At 42.9% G+C, this 20,712-nt stretch overlaps 1 protein-coding gene and 1 long non-coding RNA gene across 3 annotated transcripts in view; one reads left to right on the top strand and one right to left on the bottom strand.

Moving 5' to 3' along the window:
* The window catches only part of kalrna (kalirin RhoGEF kinase a), a 242,497-nt gene that overhangs the window by 181,423 nt on the left and 40,362 nt on the right, over positions 1 to 20,712 (bottom strand). For both annotated transcript variants that reach the window (XM_061842645.1, XM_061842646.1), the window contains exons 4-10: positions 19,575 to 19,767; positions 19,319 to 19,492; positions 17,433 to 17,516; positions 17,115 to 17,246; positions 15,328 to 15,450; positions 8,136 to 8,258; positions 7,869 to 8,060 (exon numbers count right to left, since the gene is read on the bottom strand). In XM_061842645.1, the coding sequence (XP_061698629.1) occupies positions 7,869 to 8,060; positions 8,136 to 8,258; positions 15,328 to 15,450; positions 17,115 to 17,246; positions 17,433 to 17,516; positions 19,319 to 19,492; positions 19,575 to 19,767 (1,021 nt within the window). The remainder of the gene's footprint in view (positions 1 to 7,868; positions 8,061 to 8,135; positions 8,259 to 15,327; positions 15,451 to 17,114; positions 17,247 to 17,432; positions 17,517 to 19,318; positions 19,493 to 19,574; positions 19,768 to 20,712) is intronic.
* Positions 7 to 16,551, top strand: LOC133512722 (uncharacterized). Its single transcript, XR_009798273.1, has 3 exons — positions 7 to 504; positions 10,064 to 10,205; positions 15,350 to 16,551. It is a non-coding gene; the product is annotated as an uncharacterized LOC133512722 (long non-coding RNA).

The raw sequence follows: 20,712 nt of genomic DNA, 5'->3' as shown, positions 1-20,712 counted from the left end.
ATCAATTTACATTGGGTGCCGTGGAAACACCAGACAGTCATGCAGATGAGAACAAAGACTGACGATATCCATAGGATGGTGAAGACATCGCAAAGACTCACTTGAACTATTTTGTCACGGTTCCTTTGTTTGTCACAATTTTCTTTATGTGATGCAGACCACGCTAAGGAATAAAAAAGTGGAGACGTGGATATGTGATTAGAATGGGTTGGAGATTGTGAAAGAGACACATCCCACGTTCTCGCGAGCCAGAAGTTCCTCTTGTCTTCCTTCCTTGATAATTTTACTTTAAATGTCCTAGGCTGTTTAAACCTGACATTAAATTGGTCCTTCAAGCCGGATCCCAAGATGCTTGAGGATTCCAGCGGGTGTGTTGAATACCAGAAAGACTGTGGCCACGGCAGACTCTTTCTCAGTCTAAAGACCCTTTACAGGACTGGTGTGCAGCCCGCCGGCTGGTATCCGACGGTTGACGGGATCCAGAGATGGAGGGAAGACAAGAGGGTGAGTCCAATTTTGGTTTAAAAAGAGTGAAATCGGCTCACAGAGTAAATGACGGGAAGTCATTAAAGCGTGTAAGGAGACACGATCAAGCATTGTCCTATACTAGTCAATGTCAGTTTGAGGGTGACGGAGCCCTGTCACGCACTTAAATTCCATGTGTAAATACATTTTGCTCCTCCTGAGGGTGACGGAGCCCTGTCGCGCACTTAAATTCCATGTGTAAATAGCTTTTGCTCCTAAAATTCCCAACACATCCTTAGGGTGACGGAGCCCTGTCGCGCACTTAAATTCCTTGTTTAAATATCTTTGCAATAAATTCCATAAAATCCAATATTCCCGTGTGCTACAGAAAATTCAGTGAAAGTAGTGGTATACTCTCAGTTGTAAACTTCAATTGTAAACTTAACGCACCACTGTGGAAAATAATGGCAATAATTCTCTTTAAAGTGACTAAAATGGGAAAATAATAATAGTAAGGAAAAACTTAGAGACACACTGCAATGTAAAGATTGGAAATATGCCGGAAAAAATTAATCCGACACAAAAATAATATTTATATAAATGGATATCAACACAATTTCACTGGTCAGTTAAATAGCCAGAAAATAGTGACCTTGCAAGAGTATATAATATGATATAATATAATATATAATAAAATAAATAATCATAAAGAGATATATAGGAATATTGGAAGAAAATATCATGAGAGCGAAATGAGAATTTTTAGAGAAAGAAAATTAAATTATGTTTCATAGAAGAGATGATGACAAAAAAGGACTGACATCAGGACAATAAAGGAAAGTTGAAAATTAAGAACAAAGAGGTGAGTGCACGCGCCTTTATGACATGACATCATAAAATAATGACCAACTGAGACAGACTGGACTTGGACAAAACTTTTTAAGGGGAGTGTGCTGACTCCACCTGAGGACATACAAAATTAGACTACCTTGCGTGCCTGACTTTGACACTTTAATTCCCTCAGACCAGATGCAATAATATTCATCGTAATAGTGGTGGGTAAAGAATGCCAAATTTGGTTTGCATTCACATTTGGAGTCAAAATTTAAACTCCCTGGTTTATTTAAAAATGTAGCGATAGCGTCCTGTGATAAGGAAATGTGAAAGACAGTGGCTCTTTTAAAGCATCTGGCTGAGGGCGGGCACAAAGCAAAAAGAAACTCCAAATTTGGCAATAGCAAGTTAAACATTTTACAAACTCAAAAGCCACAAACAATTTAACAATTTGTCATTTTTTGGACTGACAAATTAATGCTGAATTTGGGTACCAAATTAGCCAAATTAACAACTCCATTACACAAAATGATGCAATAAGGAAGACTTGACTTGTTGAAATGGAGGGCGGAAGCGAAAAAAGCATTTTACAACATAAAGCAAGCATTGGTGACAAGCGCGGTCTTGATTTTGCCAAATTGTGATAAGATTATGACTTTCAAAGGTCACTTCATGACTTCATAGAAATAAGTGCATTAACTGTTTTGTTTCACCTTCTGCGAAACATGACATTTCTATCAAAATAGAAAGATGTACAACTCTTAATCCAGCAAATGTTGCCATTTCCGGGAGATGGAACAAAACATGATTGTCAAAAAATTGTCTTCCTGTTTTTGAGATATCTGTGGGGTGTCTTAATGTTGTCATGCCATGCACGAAAAACCTACGGCAATCTAAAATCTAAATGATCCACAATTGGGTTCCCAAGCGTGCGGTGATCCAAAATTTATTTTATAATAATCCCATGGTCAATTCCGACAGATAGGGGAACAAGGAGCAATATAGTCAAATTATGTGGTTTTTGATGAATAATCTGAATGCACACGAGTTGGGACACTTTGGTGACGGATGAAAATAATGAAGGAGAAAATCCATGTTGGGGATTTTTCCTCTGGGTCTACATCTCTGGTAATCCACACTTCCCTTTGATGCTTTGTAGCACAGAGCTAACAGCTAGCACCCTTTCTCCTAGAGCAACATTAGAAAATGTTAGGGTGATCCAAAAGCTAAAGGTTGATGAGTGGTTTCATGTAATAACAGTCATTTTGGGACAAAATAATAATAGTCTTCTTATGGTGGAACAAGCAGCAACAGCTTTATCAAAAGATTGCGTCGTTTGCAGACCACATTTATAGATTATACCAGCGCTATTACCAGATAACTGCACCTTGGAAGTTATGAGTAAAACAGTACCTGATAATGAATGCAAAAATTGGGATTCTGTATATCCATTGACTTTTTTTGAAAAATGAAAAACATTGTTTTCTGATTCTCACCGAGTATTTCACTTGCGCCCATTTGCTAGGAACCAGAAACAAATTGGGAAATTTACCAGCAATGATGTGTAAAATCATTTTGGTGATTGAGAATTCATTGAAGCCATTGTTACATAGTGACATCTGGTAGTGGTAAGGAGATAACCGGCTTTTTAATAAATTGCCCAAGAATGTAACATTATTGTACTTTATAATCATCCTATGTCTGTTATTGAATCAACTTCTACTGTACAGGCAATTTCATTTGAACAATGGCAGAGAAGAGAGCAGCTGAATGCCAAGGATAAAACGATCCAACATCTGCGCATTGGTGTTCCTGTGGTGTTCAGAGTGTTAATTGGCTGACTAAGTGGCAAATGGAATTGAATCTTTCGTGTGTTGGTGGTGTGCAACCAACAAGAACGTGGAGAGAAAAAAGTACATCCACCACAATGTCAAAATTGGGAAATTGGACTCAAAAGTGTTTTTTGAGGCTGTGCATTAACAACTTGGAGCCCCTTAATGCCATTTCAAAACCAAACAGCCATGGACATGCGCCGAGCTGAAAAAGGTGGTGTCTGCGCTCTCTTTAGGGAGCGATCCATCTTCATCCTGAACCGTATGGCTGCTGATGGTGGTCTGACCGAGGCTATAAAAGGCCTTAGGGTCCTTGACGGTAAGGTGAATGAGCACTCTGGTGTTGACACCTCCGTGTCGGACAAATGGATGAGTGTGTTCGGCAAATAAAAAGCATTGGTCTCATCTATTTCAATTCCATTGCGGTTTTTGCAGCTATTTTGACTTTGTGTGGTTGTTGCCGAAACTGAATTATTGCCACAGCATTCTCACCCATGGAGAACAAAATGACGTAGATGCATCCTTTGCTGGGGACAAATCATGAGGGAGTATTCTGGCTGACTTGCCTGATCTGTTTCCAGATCCCAGCTGTTATGACGATGTATAAACAACCATTTTTCCTCTGAGTGTATCAAAATAGTCGAAGATCTGGCAAAGTGTCTATTTTGGGTGATGTGAGGATTTAAGCAAATTTTTGATAAACAGGAAGAAAATGTTGGATTAATTGGATATAAAGTTATCTCATATTTGCTTTCTTGGGTTTTTAATGCTTATGTGATGCAATGCAATCGAGAGACACATTGGGTGCCATGGAATCTTTGCTATGATGTACTTTAACAATGTGATGCAATCAATTTACATTGGGTGCCGTGGAAACACCAGACATTGATGCAGAAGACAACAAAGACTGACGATATCCAGAGGATGGTGAAGACATCGCATAAGACTCACATGGACTATTTTTGTTACAGTTGCTTTGTTTGTCACATTTTGCTTTGTGTGATACGGACCACGCTAAGGAATAAAAAAGTGGAGACGTGGAGATGTGATTAGAACAGGTTGGAGATTGTGAAAGAGACACATCCCACGTTCTCCTCACGAGCCAGAAGTTCCTCTTGTCTTCCTTCCTTGATAATTTTACTTTAGATGTCCTAGGCTGTTTAAACCTGACAGAAGCGTCCCACATTGAGCATGTCAGGGAGGTGCTGCAGCAATTGCTACGACATAATCTATATGTCAAGATGGAAAAGTGGGAGTTCCACTGACCTAACGTCACATTCTTGGGATTCATCTTGGCCGAGGGACAGATTCGCATGGATCCCATTCAGGTCGATTCGGTTCTCCAATGGCCCACTCCCACCAATCGCAGAGAGGTGCAGAGGTTCATCGGATTTGCCAACTTCTACCACAAGTTCATCAGGAACTTCAGTTCCATTGCTGCCCCCTTGTACGTCCTCACTTCACCCCGCAACTCATTCGAGTGGGATGGGACCTGCCAGGAGTCCTTCGATAGACTTAGGTCAAGTTTCACCACAGCTCCTACCCTCATCATGCCAGATCCAGAGAGGCAGTTGGTGGTCGAGGTGGATGCATCGGACCCAGAAATGGGAACAGTACTCTCCCAGAGGTGTGCAAAAGATGGAAGAATTCCCCCGTGCGCCCTCCTGTCTAAAAGACTGACTCCAGCAGAGCAGAATTATGAGGTGGGCAATCGCAAATTACTGGCGGTCAAAACGGCACTGGAGGAAAGGAGACACTGGCTGGAGGGATCACAAGTACCATTTCTGGTTCTTACGGACAATAAGAACTTGGACCACTTGAGGACCGTCAAGAGACTGAATGCTCACCAGGCCAGGTGGGCACTCTTTTTCACTCGCTTTCGGTTCGCTCTGTCCTTTTGTCCAGGCTCAAAGAATGGCAAAACAGACACACTATCTCAGATCCATGAAGGGAGCGAACGGAGCCCGTGAGTGTTCCAATTCTTCCGGACGCCTGCTTCGTGTCCGGGTTCACCTGGGATATCAATACACGGGTAAAGGAGGCTTTGAGGAACCCTCCGGCCCCAGCCGAATGTCCTCCCGGCCGTCTGGTCATGGTTCCTTCGCTACGAGGAGACATCATTGATTGGGCCCACACAAACAAGACCGTCTGCCACCCTGGCGTGGTGAAGACCCGCTTAGTAGTGGAACAACGGTTTTGGTGGCCAAACCTGGGAAAGAACATAAGGGAGTATATCAACGCGTGCCCGATCTGTATGGCCAATAAGACCTCTCGCCTGTGACCTATGGGTGAGCTACAGCCACGACCAATTCCCTCTCGTCCCTGGTCATACCTTTCCCTAGACTTCGATACAGGTCTACCCTGCTCCCAGGGAAACACAGTGGTAATCTAAGTCATCGATCGGTTTTCTAAGGTGGTCCATTGTGTGCCAACTCCTCGGATTCCGTCTGCAAAGCAGACAGCGCAGCTACTACTAGACAAAGTCGTCTGCTATCATGGCTGCCATTGGATGTAGTATCGGACAGAGGACCGCAATTCGTATCTCGATTCTGGAAGGAATTCTGGACCCTCACCGGGGCAAAAGTAAGCCTCACTTCAAGTCATCACCTGGAGTCCAATGGCCAAACAGAAAGAATAAATCAGGACCTGGAAACTGGTCTACGCTGTCTGGCATCGCATGATCACAGCACTTGGAGCCAGCACCTCAGTTGGGTGGAGTATGCCCACAACTCTCCACTCTCTTCCACCTCCACAGATATGGCTCCATTCCACATCGTTCATGTTTACCCTCCCTCTCTGTTTCCATCAGTGGCCACCGACTCCGCGGTTCCATCCACATTGGCAGTGGTGAGACGCTGCAAGCAGACCTGGGAAATAGCCCCAAAGACACTAATACGCATGGGGAGCACCTACAAATACGCGGCGGACCGCAAGAGAAGAAGGGCACCTGTGTTCAAGGTGGGACAACGTGTATGGTTGTCCACAAAGGATCTTCTGCTGCGGACGGAGTCACACAAGCTCGCTCCCAGGTTCGTGGGTGCCTTTCCTATCACTAAGATCATTAACCCTGTCGCTGTTTCTTTGAAACTCTCCAGATCGATGAGGGTTAATCCCACGTTCCATGTAAGATGGCTTCGACCAACTCGTCCATCGCCATTAGTCCCCCCAGTCCTGTCCCCCCCCCATCTCATTCTGTGGCTCCTGGGCCGTCTGTAGTCGGCCGTTAAGGGGTGGGGGGGGGTACTGTCATGGTCCGACCGGTCCAGCCCTGGCTGTGCAGGTCCCCTGCACACCTGCATTGATTAGGAGGTGCACAACTGCGCCTCATCAGCTATAATGAACCCGAGTATATATAGGACCCAGTAGACAGTCTGGCTTTGCCAGATCATTGCCATCCATGACTCATTCCCGCACTTCCGCATTCCTGATCCTGAACCCCTATGTACCGACCTCCGCCTGTCCTCCGACCAACCCCGTAAGCTACAATTCTGACCCTCAATGACCTGTTAGTCCTCCTTTAAAAGTCCATCTCCACTCCATGTATTATCCTGAATCAGATGCACCTGTGTGAGGTCGTTAGCTGCATAAAGACACCTGTCCACCCCATACAATCAGTAAGGCTTAAAACTTTTCACATGGCCAAGACCAAAGAGCTGTCCAATGACACCAGATACAAAATTGTACAACTCCACACAGCTGGAAAGGGCTACAGAGAAATTGCCAAGCAGCTTGGTGAAAAAAGGTCCACTGTTGGAGCAATCATTAGAAAATGGAAGAAGCTAAACATGATGGTCACTCTCAATCGGAATGCAACCTCATGCAAGATATCGCCTCGTGGGGTCTCAAAGATCCTTAGAAAGGTAAGGAATCAGCCAAGGACGACACGGCAGTACTTGGTCAATGACCTGAAAAGAGTTGGAACAATCGTTTCCAAGGTGACTGTTGGTAACACACTAAGACGTCATGGTTTGAAATCATGCATGGCACGGAAGGTTCCCCTGCTTTAATCAGCCCATGTCAAGGCCCGTCTTAAGTTTGCCAATGACCATTTGGATGATACAGAGGAGTCATGGGAGAAAGTTTTGTGGTGAGATGATTCCACATAATTCCACAAAGTGTTTGGAGGAAGACGAATGATGCGTTCCATCCCAAGAACACCATCCCTACTGTGAAGCATGGGGTGGCAACATTATGCTTTGGGGGTGTTTTTCTGCACATGGGCCAGGATGACTGCACTGTGTTAAGGAGATGATGACCGCTGCCATGTATTGTGAGATTTTGGGGAGCAACCTCTTTCCCTCAGCCAGACCATTGAAGATGGGTCGTGCCTGGATGTTTCAACGACCTGAAGCACACAGCCAGGAAAACCAACGGTGGCTCCGAAAGAAGCATATCAAGGTTCTGGCGTGGCCTAGCCAGTCTCCAGACTGAAACCCAGAGGAAAATATTTGGAGGGAGCTGAACCTCTGTGTTTTGCAGTGACAGCCCAGAAACCTGTCTGATCCAGAGTAGATCTTGGGGAGCTCTGATGGATTTAAGCAAAGCAAATTTATTTGTATCGTACATTTCATTCACAAGATAATTCAATATGCTTTATATGATTAAAAGCATTGAAAAAGCAATGAAATTAGGCCTTATAAAAATTTAAAATGGAGGAAAAGACAACAAATCAAAGTAAACTTAAAACTGATGTTTTTTTCTGAACAAAGTCAAGGACTTTTTTTTAGTTCTACTCACCTGTTCCGCTTTCTGGTGGAAAACAGCAGACATGGCGAGGATGGTTGAGCGTTCATCGAGAGCAGCAGCGAAGCTTTTCCAGTCCAAATCCAGCTGACTTGAGATCTGTTTAATCTGTGAGGACGCGTAGTGTCCCGCCTCTGCCAGCCGACTCGCTACAGCCATGATCCTGTTGATGTTGACGTAAGCATTCTAGAAGGGACAAAAATGTAACAATAGGCGTCTCTTTTGTGTGGTACAATGCGGGTGTGTCTGTATGTTGCCTACCATAGAGTTCATGGCAAAGTGGTTGTGTTGCGTCTGTAGCTCAGCAGCATGTTGGTATGCTCGACCGATCTCAGTGTGACTCTGCAGAAACAACTCCTTGTTGTGGCTGATCCAGTCAAACATCTGCACAAAGAACAATTGATTACCACTGACAGCTAATCTAGCTTCAACTCACTTCTCCATCAGAGTTACAGTTACCTGTAAGATTGATTAATCTGTTTTGCATTTTTTAAAAATGCTGCAATAACAGTGTAACTACAAGATTATCCACATTTTCTGAGAAATTATTTTGCCAACCACTATCAATAGGATCTTAATAGCTAAAAAGACATCAACATTCATCTTCTAATTTAACAGTTGCTTTCACTTACAAGAACTAAAAATATTAAATGGCGCCCTAAAACATTACCTATACATCAGAGATTCTTCACATGTCATACAATTAACACTGGTGGTACTTGGGCTCCCTTGAATGGTAAGTAAGAGTAACTAAAGAGTAAGTAAATTAAATCTTCCAATTGTGGAGAATGTAAATGTGGCTTTTTAATAAAATAAAGTACACTTCTTAAAGGGCTACTGTGATGAAATGGATGATTTTTAGTATGTTATCAATGAAAAAATGTCAGCCAATATGGGCCCATGCGTTTTTTTCACCACAAAACATGATTTTGACGTATAAAGCGTTTTGTAACTCTCGCCATTAAAATCTTCTCGAGGGAATTGTTTTCAAGAAGAAGCAGGAAGTGATTTAAAGGACAGCGGCGCCCCCAAGTGGAGTCATTTGTTCCCATTAGTTTTACCTCCAGGAAGGTTGCTCGTTGTTCCTTCCTTTTAGCCAAAATGCCGACTCATTGCATTGCTGGACATTGTTTGAACACTCGGGAGAATGGAATTACCCTTCATAGGTTTGAAAGAGACCCTGTTCGTTGTGAAAAATGGATTGCACGGTTGCAGAGGACGAGAGCTTTGTGGGTTCCAAATAACAGATAGGTGTGTATACAGCTACTAAAAAAAATAATAGTTTGGAGTGAACCACGAAATCGGTCTCTCATAACATAAGAAAAGATTCGCGTGCGAAATATGTCGATGTGCGCGTTGGACGGCGTCTAGCTGCTGCGCAGACAGCGGCGAATCTGAAGAACCCAGACAAGAATGCCTCACTCAGCCGCAACGTGCGGTAATGCGGCACCGGCTTGATGGTGTTCATCGAGTACTGCGGCAGCTATGAACAACCCCCTAAAAGCAGCACGGCTCGACTCCATTATATGCCACCACGGCGCCGAAAATCAGCCACACCGGCTGAGGCACCGCGTTCGGCGGTCAGGGCTTCTGCGAAGGCTACGCGTCGGGCTTTGGAGATGGAGGCGGCTCTGAAGAACCCAGCCGAGAATGCCTCACTCAGCCACGTGCGTGTAGTAAAGCGCCCCGGCTCGACTGTGTTGTTCATCGCGTACTTCAGTGTCTATAAACAACCCCCTAAAGCAGCACTGCTCGGCTCCGTCATAAGCCACACCGGCCGGCTGCGATGAGATGAGATGATGGCTCATCTCCGTCGCGAAAGTGGATCGGACGGGGATGCAGTTTGGCCGTGATCACATATCATCTTAATATGGCTCGAATCAATAGTGTAATATTGACCCAGTAACTTCACTCGGTTGTGTGATGTTCTCCTTTTCGAAAGGAGCTTCCTTGTCAGAAGGGGCGCATTTGTCTCCAATAGTTAGGGTGCGCCGCGTGTTTTCATTGGCGAATGTCCGGGTGACGTCACAGACGGAGGATGCAGCCATATTGCATGCCCCTGTCGCCATATTGTCCCACAAGCAATGCTTTTGTCAGTCGTGTGCACTTTGAAAAGTTAATGTTATGAAGAAAATGGTCCTCAGATGTGCTTGGTGAACGTGCAATTCTGATGAAAGATATCCTCCTAGGTTACAAGGGGCCCGGTTGATTTATTTTCCAAAGCCTAAAACACAGTTGACGAAGTGTCTACGATGGATTAAGGCTTGCGGAAGACTGCACGTACAACTAAATGTGAACAATATCAACAAACACAAGGCTGTATGTTGGAAGGTAAGCGACGGAGAATTATCATCTCTTTGATTATTGTTTGATTGAATTATTATCAGTGCTTTATACAATCCAGCCCTATGGGGGCACAAACCAGTGCAATCTGTAGGCCGGTCCCAAGCCCGGATAAATGCAGAGGGTTGCGTCAGGAAGGGCATCCGGCGTAAAAACTGTGCCAAACAAATATGAGCGTTCATCTAAAGAATCCCATACCGGATCGGTCGTGGCCAGGGTTAACAACGCCCACCCCCGCCTCAGCTAACCTGCAGGGCTTCGGTGGAAATTCAGCTACTGACAAAGAACATGAGGAAACCGGATCCATCGTCAGAAGGAAAAGAGGAATGCACAGAGCCTACAACTGAGTGTTGGGACTTTGAATGTTGGGACTATGACAGGAAAAGCTCAGGAGTTGGTTGACATGATGATTAGGAGAAAGGTTGATATTCTGTGCATCCAAGAGATCAGGTGGAAAGGTAGTAAGGCTAGAAGTTTAGGAGCAGTGTTTAAATTATTCTACCACGGAGTAGATGGGAAGAGAAATGGAGTAGGGGTTATTTTAAAGGAAGAGCTGGCGCAGAATGTCTTGGAGGTGAAAAGAGTATCAGATTGAGTGATGAGACTAAAATTTGAAAATGAGGGTGTTTTGTATAATGTGGTTAGCGGCTATGCCCCACAGGTAGGATGTGACCTAGAGTTGAAAAACAAATTCTGGAAGGAACTAGATGAAGTAGTTCTGAGCATCCCAGATACTGGATAGTTGTGATTGGTGCAGATGGTAATGAACATATTGGTAAAGGAAACAGGGGCGATGAAGAAGTGATGGGTAAGTACGGCATCCAGGAAAGGCACTTTGAGGGAAAGATGGTGGTGGATTTTGCAAAAAGGATGGAGCTGGCTGTAGTGAACACTTATTTCCAGAAGAGGGAGGAACATAAAGTGACCTACAATAGCGGAGGTAGAAGCACGCAGGTGGATTATATTTTGTGCAGACGATGTAATCTGAAGGAGGTTACTGACTGTAAAGTAGTGGTAGGGGAGAGTGTAGCTCGACAGCATAGGATGGTAGTGTGTAGGAAGACTCTGGTGGTGGGTAGGAAGACAAAGGTACAGCAGAGAACCATGTGGTGGAAGCTGAGAAAGGAAGAATGTTGTGTGGCCTTTCGGAAAGAGGTGAGACAGGCTCTCGATGGACAGCAGAAGCTCCCGGAAGACTGGACTCCGACAGCCAAGGTAATCAGAGAGACAGGCAGGAGAGTATTTGGTGTGTCTTTTGGTAAGAAAGGGGAGAAGGAGACTTGGTGGTGGAACCCCAAAATACAGGGAGTCATACAAGGAAAGAGATTAGCAAAGAAAAGTGGGATACTGAGAGGACTGAGGAAAGGTGAAAGGAGTAAATAGATATGCGACGAAGGGCAACGGTAGAGGTGGCAAAGGCTAAACAAGAAGCATATGAAGACATGTACACCAGGTTGGACACGAAAGAAGGAGAAAAGGATCTCTACAGGTCGGCCAGAGGGATAGAGATGGTAAGGATGTGCAGCAGGTAAGGGTGATTAAGGATAGAGATGGAAATGTGTTGACTGGTGCCAGTAGTGTGCTAAAAAGATGGAAAGAATAATTTGAGAAGTTGATGAATGAAGAAAATGAGAGAGAATGAAGAGTAGAAGAGGCAAGTGTGAAGGACCAGGAAGTGGCAATGATTAGTAAGGGGGAAGTCAGAAAGGCACTACAAAGGATGAAAATTGGAAAGGCAGTTGGTCCTGATGACATACCGGTAGAGGTATGGATGCAATTTGGAGATGGCTGTGGAGTTTTTGGCCAACTTATTCAACAGAATACTAGCGGGCGAAAAGATGCCTTAAGAATGGAGGAAAAGTGTTCTAGTTCCCATTTTTAAGAACAAAGGCGATGTTCAGAGCTGTGGCAATTATAGAGGAATAAAGTTGATGAGCCACACAATGAAGTTATGGGAAAGAGTAGTGGAGGGTAGACTCAGGACAGAGGTAAGTATCTGCGAGCAACAGTATGGTTTCATGCCTAGAAAGAGTACCACAGATGCATTATTTGCCTTGGGATGCTAGTGGAAAAGTACAGAGAAGGTCAGAAGGAGTTACATTGTGTCTTTGTGGATCTAGAGAAAGCCTATGACAGAGTACCAAGAGAGGAATTGTGGTACTGCATGTGTAAGTCTGGTTTGGCAAATAAGTATGTTAAAATTGTACAGGACATGTATGATGGCAGCAGAACAATGGTGAGGTGTGCCTTAGGTGTGACAGAAGAATTTAAGGTGAAGGTGGGACTGCATCAGGGATCAGCTCTGAGCCCCTTCCTGTTTGCAGTGGTAATGGATAGGCTGACAGATGAGGTTAGACTGAAATCCCCTGGGACCATGATGTTCGCAGATGATATTGTGATATCCAGTGAAAGCAGGGAGCATGCAGAGGAACAATTAGAAAGCTGTAGACATGCACTGGAAAGGAGAGGAATGAAGATTAGCCAGAGTAAAACAGAATATATGTGCGTGAATGAGAAAGGTGGAGGGGGAAGAGTGAGGCTACAGGGAGAAGAGATAGCGAGGGTGGAGGACTTCAAATATTTAGGGTCAACAATCCAGAACAATGGTGAGTGTGGTAAGGAAGTGAAGAAACAGGTCCAAGCAGGTTGGAACTGCTGGCGAAAGGTGTCTGGTGTGTTATGTGACAGAAGAGTCTCTGCTAGGATGATGGGCAAAGTTTACAAAACAGTGGTGAGGCCAGCCATGATGTACGGATTAGAGACGGTGGCACTGAAGAAACAACAGGAAGCAGAACTGGAGGTAGCAGAAATGAAGATGTTGAGGTTCTCGCTCGGAGTGAGCAGGTTGGGTAGGATTAGAAATGAGGTCATTAGAGGGACAGCCAAAGTTGGATGTTTTGGAGAAAAGATTCGAGAGAGCAGACTTCGATGGTTTGGACATGTCCAGAGGCGAGAGAGTGAGTATATTGGTGGAAGGGTGCTGAGGATGGAGCTGCCAGGCAAAAGGGCGAGAGGAAGACCAAAGAGAAGGTTTATGGATGTGGTGAGGGAAGATATGAGGGCAGTTGGGATTAGAGAGGAAGATGCAGAAGATAGGCTAAGATGGCAAAAGATGACATGCTGTGGCGACCCCTAACGGGACAAGTCGAAAAGAAAAAAAGATTATCAGTGCTTTATACATTGCAGAAAAACTTTCACTTTGTTAGTGTATCACTGACCTGCTGAATGAAGTGTGTAATGTTTTATGTCGAAGTTTAGGGTTTGTGATATGAAAATGCGCGATGTCATGCAAGAGAAATGTCCATTTGCCTATTTGTATCACATCAGACTTTTAAGACAGAGCACTGGGTTCGATTACGAGCCAAGTCAAACGTTTGCATCTGGTGACTATGGTATTAACTGAGTTAAACACCATTGTTTAAATGCACTTGTATAAAATCGAACCTAACTCACTTATAAAGACTACAATGATAATACTCATGATCTTTCCAAGTAAAAAGTTCTCATCCTGCTTAACATGTGCAGTACGATTCCACTATTTTATACTGTCGGATTTCAATTTGAAGTTTGTGAGGCCATTTTGCTGTAACTCTGACATTGCCTCCTGCTCTGCCCAAAATCTCAATTCCGTGTACATATCCTTGCGTGAAATAGTTGAGACCTATCTGTGGAACTTTCTTGGGCAACTCTGACGCATTTGGCAAAAAACATACCGCATTATCTGGAACATGCGATAATCGACTTCAAACATGTTATGTTCAGTCGCCATTTTGGAAGCTTGTGGGACGTGGCTAAGGGGGCGTAACTTAGGATCGCCATCGGAAAGGTCCGTTCAGTTTTATTGGAATTTGAGAACAGCTTCAGTGTCTAACTACACTTTTTCACACTTATTGAACCAAAACCAAGGGCCTACTTTTAATTGGTTTTGGCAGTTGAGAAAATGGGTTTGTTGTTAGTAAAAACCTTTAGTCATTCTTTTTAAAAACCCAAAGACCAAGACCCAAACCTTGTTGGGCTGCAAGATTCCCATCTGACTTTGAGTAGTCATACCAAATCAATCAATGAAAAAGCCTTCTACCAGTTGAAGAACATATTTAGAGTGAAGGTTTATATGTACCAAGCAGATCAGGACAAGCTCATCCATACTTTTGTCTCAAGTAGACCTACCCATAACAATGGTCTTATTAAACTCTCCCCAAAGAGCATTAACCAGCTGTGGTTCGGGTTCCAACCAAAACAAAGACATCAGAGCATGTTGCTCCAATTCTCAAGTCTCGACAAAGGTTCCCAATCATCTTTAGAATAGATTTTAAAGTTCTGCTATTAGTCTATAAATCACAAAATGGTTGGGGTGCTGAATATATGAAAGAACTGCTTATAGAGTATAAATCCAGTAAGACACTGAGATCTACAGGCTCAGGTCAAATTGTGGTCTGTACAACTTCCAGAGTCCTGTACAGCGTCCCAGTTGTTGTCAAACACTTAAATAGATTTGAGTTGGATTTTGTTCCACCCTATATAAAAAGATTGATCAGACTGAATGGGTAAAGGCAACATTATTTCAATATTCAATGTTATGATGCATTTTCACACAAGTGAACTGACGTGTGGTTACTGTGCCATTGGCAGTCATATTCCAAGCTTTGTCCACCAGAAAACGTGCATCTTTGTCAAGCTTAGGTTCTCACCCACCCTCACATGATGTTGACCCGACTGCTGCATTTAATTCCTACCCTTTGTAAATATTTATTGGAAGAACACACCTCTGTCGCCGGAACCTCGTCTGTCTCGACTTTTTGCATATGAAAGTCAACACGAGACATCAACACTTCATGTTCTCCAAAACAAATGTGAAGCTGGGGGGGAAATGACCATGTTTAGTAAGGTGCACCTATAAATCTTTTTTTAAAACGTCGCTTTAATGTATATCGTTCAAGTGACCCTCTGCTGGAATGTTAATGCATGGAGTCCTTTAGAGTCACAACAAAAGCTGATCAATGAGCTGTTCCAATTGGTTGATTTTTACACCAACTTTTCGGTTGACTGCAATTGTGTGCATGAGACTTTGCTATTCACTTGTAAGAGTTCTGAAAAGTGTTTCTTTCTTTACTTTCTCTGCATCCTGCTCAAAGAGTCGTAGCTGGAAGCACTGGTCCAGTTTAAGCTTCCGGACATGCCACATCTGGTGGAGATGTTGCCTGGTGGAGTGGAGCTTGTCTAGCAGACTGGCCACCTGAAACACAGACAAACAGAGGACAATTTCTTTCATTAGTCCCTTTTCACTGTCAGTAAAAGGCAGAATTTGCCCAACTTTTTTGTGTATTGCCATTTAGAAGAAAGAAATCATTGTGCATATGAAATTTATAGCTATGTCAGAGGCAGGATGGCAGTCGTCTGTCTTTGAATTGCATCATGTGGAGACAATTTGTTCTTGTTGTGTCTTTCCCGGTTCTCTATTCCCATATGGGATGGCAACTCCACATAAGGGAATTTCATGACAGGAAATTTAACTCCTGACATTTTTTTGTCTCTCCCATGACTGTCACACATGATGGTAGCATTGGCATCCTCTAAGATCTCTTTGTGGTATGCCAAGTTGCTGTGTGAAAGTGCTCACAGTTCCTGAAAAATCCAATTTTTTTTCTGCCTTTTCTCAGACCTGGGGCATTTCAATAGAATCTTAAAGCCCCACAAGGAACTTTTGCATTGAGTTGAAGATCTACTGATTATTATAAATCAGGCTACGAGGGGAAAATAGTGTAATACCCTACATATTTTACTTTGTTTATAGCTACAGTAGTTTTGAGAAGAATAGCGATGGAGTGTTAACTGACTGCGTTGATATTTGGCATTTTGGCACACATCAGCATCAGCAATTAATTAATCTGACAGCCAATAATTTTAAACTGGAATATTTTGGCTTTGATGCAGCTGCAGCGAGCATCTCTTTTAGTGACTTCTGTCTCCAGCATTGTCCCACCCACAGCACCACCAGATTAGTTATCTGTGCACAACGACTGCACCGGTAACTACCAATCAGCACGCAGTAAAAGCCGTGCAATGTGTTTTGGATATTAATAAGTATTTGTAAGATATTAGTACCCCTTGGATCATTATAAATAGTCTGTTTTTCTCTAATCATGGATTGTTGTTTTTTTCCGGGGGCAAATACAAATTATTAGTAGACAAGGAACCCAATAACTGATAATTAGAGCTGATATTCATTTTGCCATATAAAGGAAAATAAAAGAAAAATTTGACATGAAATGAAAAATGAAAAAAACACTTTATTTACATGTCTTTAAGCACATTTATTAAACAGCTTTCAACTTTTCACCATGTAAGTTTTTTTTGGGGGGGGTTGAAATTCCTGCCTGGCCTGTGTGGAGTTTGCATGTTCTCCCGTACCTGCATGGGTTTTCTCCAGTTTCCGACCACATCCCAAAAACATCCATTCATTGGACACTCTAAATTGCCCCTAAGTGTGATTGTGAGTGCGACTGTTGTCTGTCTCCATGCGCCCTGCATTTGGCTGGGAATCACTTCAGTTCCAATACCCTCCCCGATGTCAGCTGTAATTGGCCTCAGCACTCCCGTGACCCACGGGAGGATGAGCGGCTCAGAAAATGGATGGATGTTTTAGATAAAACATACATAGCATCACATTAAAATGATTATATACATAATCATTATAATAATGAGAATTTGTTTACAGTTCATAATGTGTGAAATGTGTGAAGTCAGTCCAAAAAAAGAATCTACTTAAGATGGTAGACAGAACTACAGGCATAATTACACTTCAACAATTACGTTGACTAAAGAGTACACGTGGTGGTTGAAGTCTACAATGGCAGCAATATTCACCCTACTGCGTTGAGAGGAGATGGAACATGTTACCTTGGGCACAAGGCTCTGGAAGTCAGCAGAGCCAGAGGTGCAGCTTCTTCCTGAGTAACCGTCACTACATCGGATACACTGCAGCAAGCGCTGGCCTTCCTGGTCCAGCTCTTCCACTGGAGCCTTCTGCACCTTCAGTAGAGTTGGCGGAAAAGACGATTAGCACCAGTAATCTCGGAAACTATGGCGATTTTGACATATGGACTAAGTAAAACCAAGATTAAGTATTTGGAGGAACACTTTAGTTTATATGCATAACACCTTTTAATGAATACCTTTCCTCTCAAAGCAAGTAAAAAGCATGTTGATAGTGATAACCTTCTTTTTCAGCTGTGTATGCTCCTCAATTAGCCGACGAGATCCTTCAACATCTGTAGGAAATTCTTTCTTGGACAAAACCTCCTGTGAAATGGAGCAAATTATTTAATGCATTTCAGTCTTCCCTCTATCATTCCATGAAGTCACACAGCCATTCATCCACCTATTCCCATTCATGAAGTAAACAGCCATCTGAAGTCATCTCCAATCCAATTATAGCCAATTAAAGCACACTTACATTAAACAACATTCAATGATTCATCCATCCAACCAACCAACCAACCAGCCCTCATATCATCCATCCATCAACACATCATCCACTTCCCAATCCATCTAAATCATCAATACAACATAGAATCAGCAATTTATTCATCAAGTAATTTAACTTCCATCTATTCATCTATCCTAGTAATCCATTCACTCATCCATTATTTATATTTGAATTTAACTGAAACAGATCGTTCTTTTATCGAGACATCTAACGAACCAATCTTCCATGTACACGTTACCCTGTTAAGTCAACCATTCCACAAGGCATTTATCTATTCCTTTTTCCTTTATCCATTAAATTATCTACTTTATCATTATCATTCATTCACCAAGGCATTTAAAGTGACAGTAAGCGTTTATTTCGTTTGTTTCTATATACATTAGATATGTCTGAGTCAGGCGGCACGGTGGTTCAGATGGAATGCATTGGCCTCACAGTTCTGGGGGCCTGGGTTCAATCCCGGACGCGCCTGTGTGGAGTTTGTATGTTCTCCCTGTGTCTGCGTGGGTTTCCTCCGGGCACTCCGGTTTCCTCCAACATCCCAAAAAACATGCAACATTAATTGGACACTCTAAATTTCCCCCAGGTGTGATTGTGAGTGCAGCTGGCAACCAGTTCAGGGTGTACCCTGCCTCCTGCCCGTTGGCAGCTCGTATCGGCCCCAGCACTCTCCGCAACCCTTGTGAGGATAAGAAAGAAAGAAAATGGTTGGATGTTTGAAGCATCCAATCTAAGCATCGTTTTCACCGTTGGAACTATACCGATATTGTGGGTGGGGCTAAAATACAGCCACATGACATCACGGGGCTGGGCCGTGTACTTTCTAGTGCTAGTTCCCTCCCCACTATATTGGGATAAAGTGATGTTGTTTCCTTTGGCTTTGCTGCTGAGTTGTGAGTTTGCTGTGTTAAGCTACCATAACAAGTCCCATTTACCACTACATCGTGGTGTTAGCAAGCTAACAATGGCTACATTACGAAAATCCATCTTTGCTTGGGTGTCTCAATTTTACAGAGCAGCTCAGTGATTTTACTGAAGTGGAGAAAAACATTTGGAAATAATGTGGCAGCGCAGACTGTCTAAGTACCTGGTAACTTTTTCTGACGTGTGTGCACCAACCTATGCAGAGGTGCTGTGCAGAGAAATGCATAGGTGATGTACATGTACATGCATACATGTGTATAAGTAGACTGTGTGATGCAACCTGTGTTATTCAAATTTAGAAGATTGATTTGTATACACTTTGTGTTTTTTTTTGTATTCATTCTATCTTGGTAGGCTTGTTAACATTACTCTTCTCTGTGTTGTGTCAAATTTACATGACATTTTTTTAACCAACCAGTTGTGTATCCAATCACCAATTAATCCAACCATTAATGAAGTTATTCTTCCATTAAGTCACTTAATTATCAAGATCCCTAACTAGTCATTTGTCATGTTATCTATGCAATCATCAATCAAGCCAACTGTCATGAAATAATGGATCAGCCACACACTCATTGACTTACAACCATGTCATATTTCCATCCGGCCCCACAGACTGTACAACCATTTATCAAGTTAATCATCAGGTCATCCAACTTTTCATCAGTTAAGGATCAATCCATTATTCCACCTGCAAGTCCTCCAGTCGGGTCAGCAGATGAACCGCATTGGACATAAACTCCTCCAAGGAGACTCTCAGGTCAATCCATTCCTCGTGGTTGTAGTCCAAGGAGCCTTCAAAGTCGTCTGTCAGCTGCGAGGGATCCACCAACTTGGCTAGACCTTCCACTGACACCATGCTGGTCTGGTGAAAAGCAATTTGAATAACTCCCAGGAGGAGATTCCCAAAATAAAAGTCACTTTTCAGATTTAAGGAGACCACTCACTTCAAAGGAGAACTTTGCGCTGCCAAAGTTGGTCTTCTGCTTCTGCCAGAAGTTGTCAGGTTTGATGATGAGTGCCACGCAGATCTCGACTGGGAAAAACTCCTGCAGCGTCTTCAACAGAGGCTTGATCAGCTCCCACTTGGAGCCTCGCATGTCGATGATGACAGTGAAACCTCTCTTGCACACATCCTCACTGCCATTGAGACATGTTAAGAGCACTTTTGTTCTGATAGATTCCCACCAGACTTTCAACAGTCATATCAAATCAGTCACAAGAACTGCCTTTTAACCTCTAAAGAATATATCTAGAGTGAAGGCTTGTATGTGTCAGACAGACCACGAAAAACTCTTTCATGCTTTTATCTCAAGTAGACTTGACTACTGTAATGGTCTTCTGACTGGACTCCCCAAAAAGAGGATTAAACAGCTGCATCTCATTCAGAATGCAGCAGATCAAGTTCTGACCAGAACATAGAGGTCAGAGCATATAACTCCAATTCTCGTCTTTTCACTGGCTTCCAGCCAGCGTTAGAATACATGTTAAAGTTCTGCTACTGGTCTATAAATCGGTAAATGCCTTAGGTCCTGAATACATGAAAAAAATGCTTACGGAACACAAGCCTGCCAGAACTCTGAGATTGACAGACTTGGGTCAACTAGTGGAGCACAGAGTCTAATGCAAACATGGTGTGAAGCACCATTTACCTATTATGCTACACACAAATGGAATGATTTGCCAACAGAGGTGAAGTCAGCCCAAGTGTGAATGTTTTTATATCCAGCTTGAAAACTTTGCTTTTTTCCTCATGCTTTTTAGAGTATTTCCAATTTTTAACATTTCTTGCACTGTATGCTGTTTTTAATTGTACTTTTGGTTTTCATTTGATGTATATATATTTTTTTATCGTTATTTTTTCCCGTTTCAAATGTTTCATTTCTTTGTTTTCAAATGCTTTTAATCATGTAAAGCACATTGCGTTACCTTATGAATGAAATACGCTATATAAATTTACTTTGCTTTGTTTTGCTTTGATGACAGCACACATTTGATGTAATTGTTTGCTGTTGCTTTAATTCTGTTTTGTAACATTGCTGGAGTGTTCAGTCTCGCCAAGGCGCTAAATAAGATTGAAGTGAC

The sequence above is a fragment of the Syngnathoides biaculeatus genome, chromosome 14 (assembly GCF_019802595.1).
Source record: "Syngnathoides biaculeatus isolate LvHL_M chromosome 14, ASM1980259v1, whole genome shotgun sequence".
In the NCBI taxonomy this organism is placed as follows: Eukaryota; Metazoa; Chordata; class Actinopteri; order Syngnathiformes; family Syngnathidae; genus Syngnathoides; species Syngnathoides biaculeatus.
The sequence above is the reverse complement of the archived record's forward strand: the minus strand, read 5'-3'. Positions and strand labels throughout refer to the sequence as shown.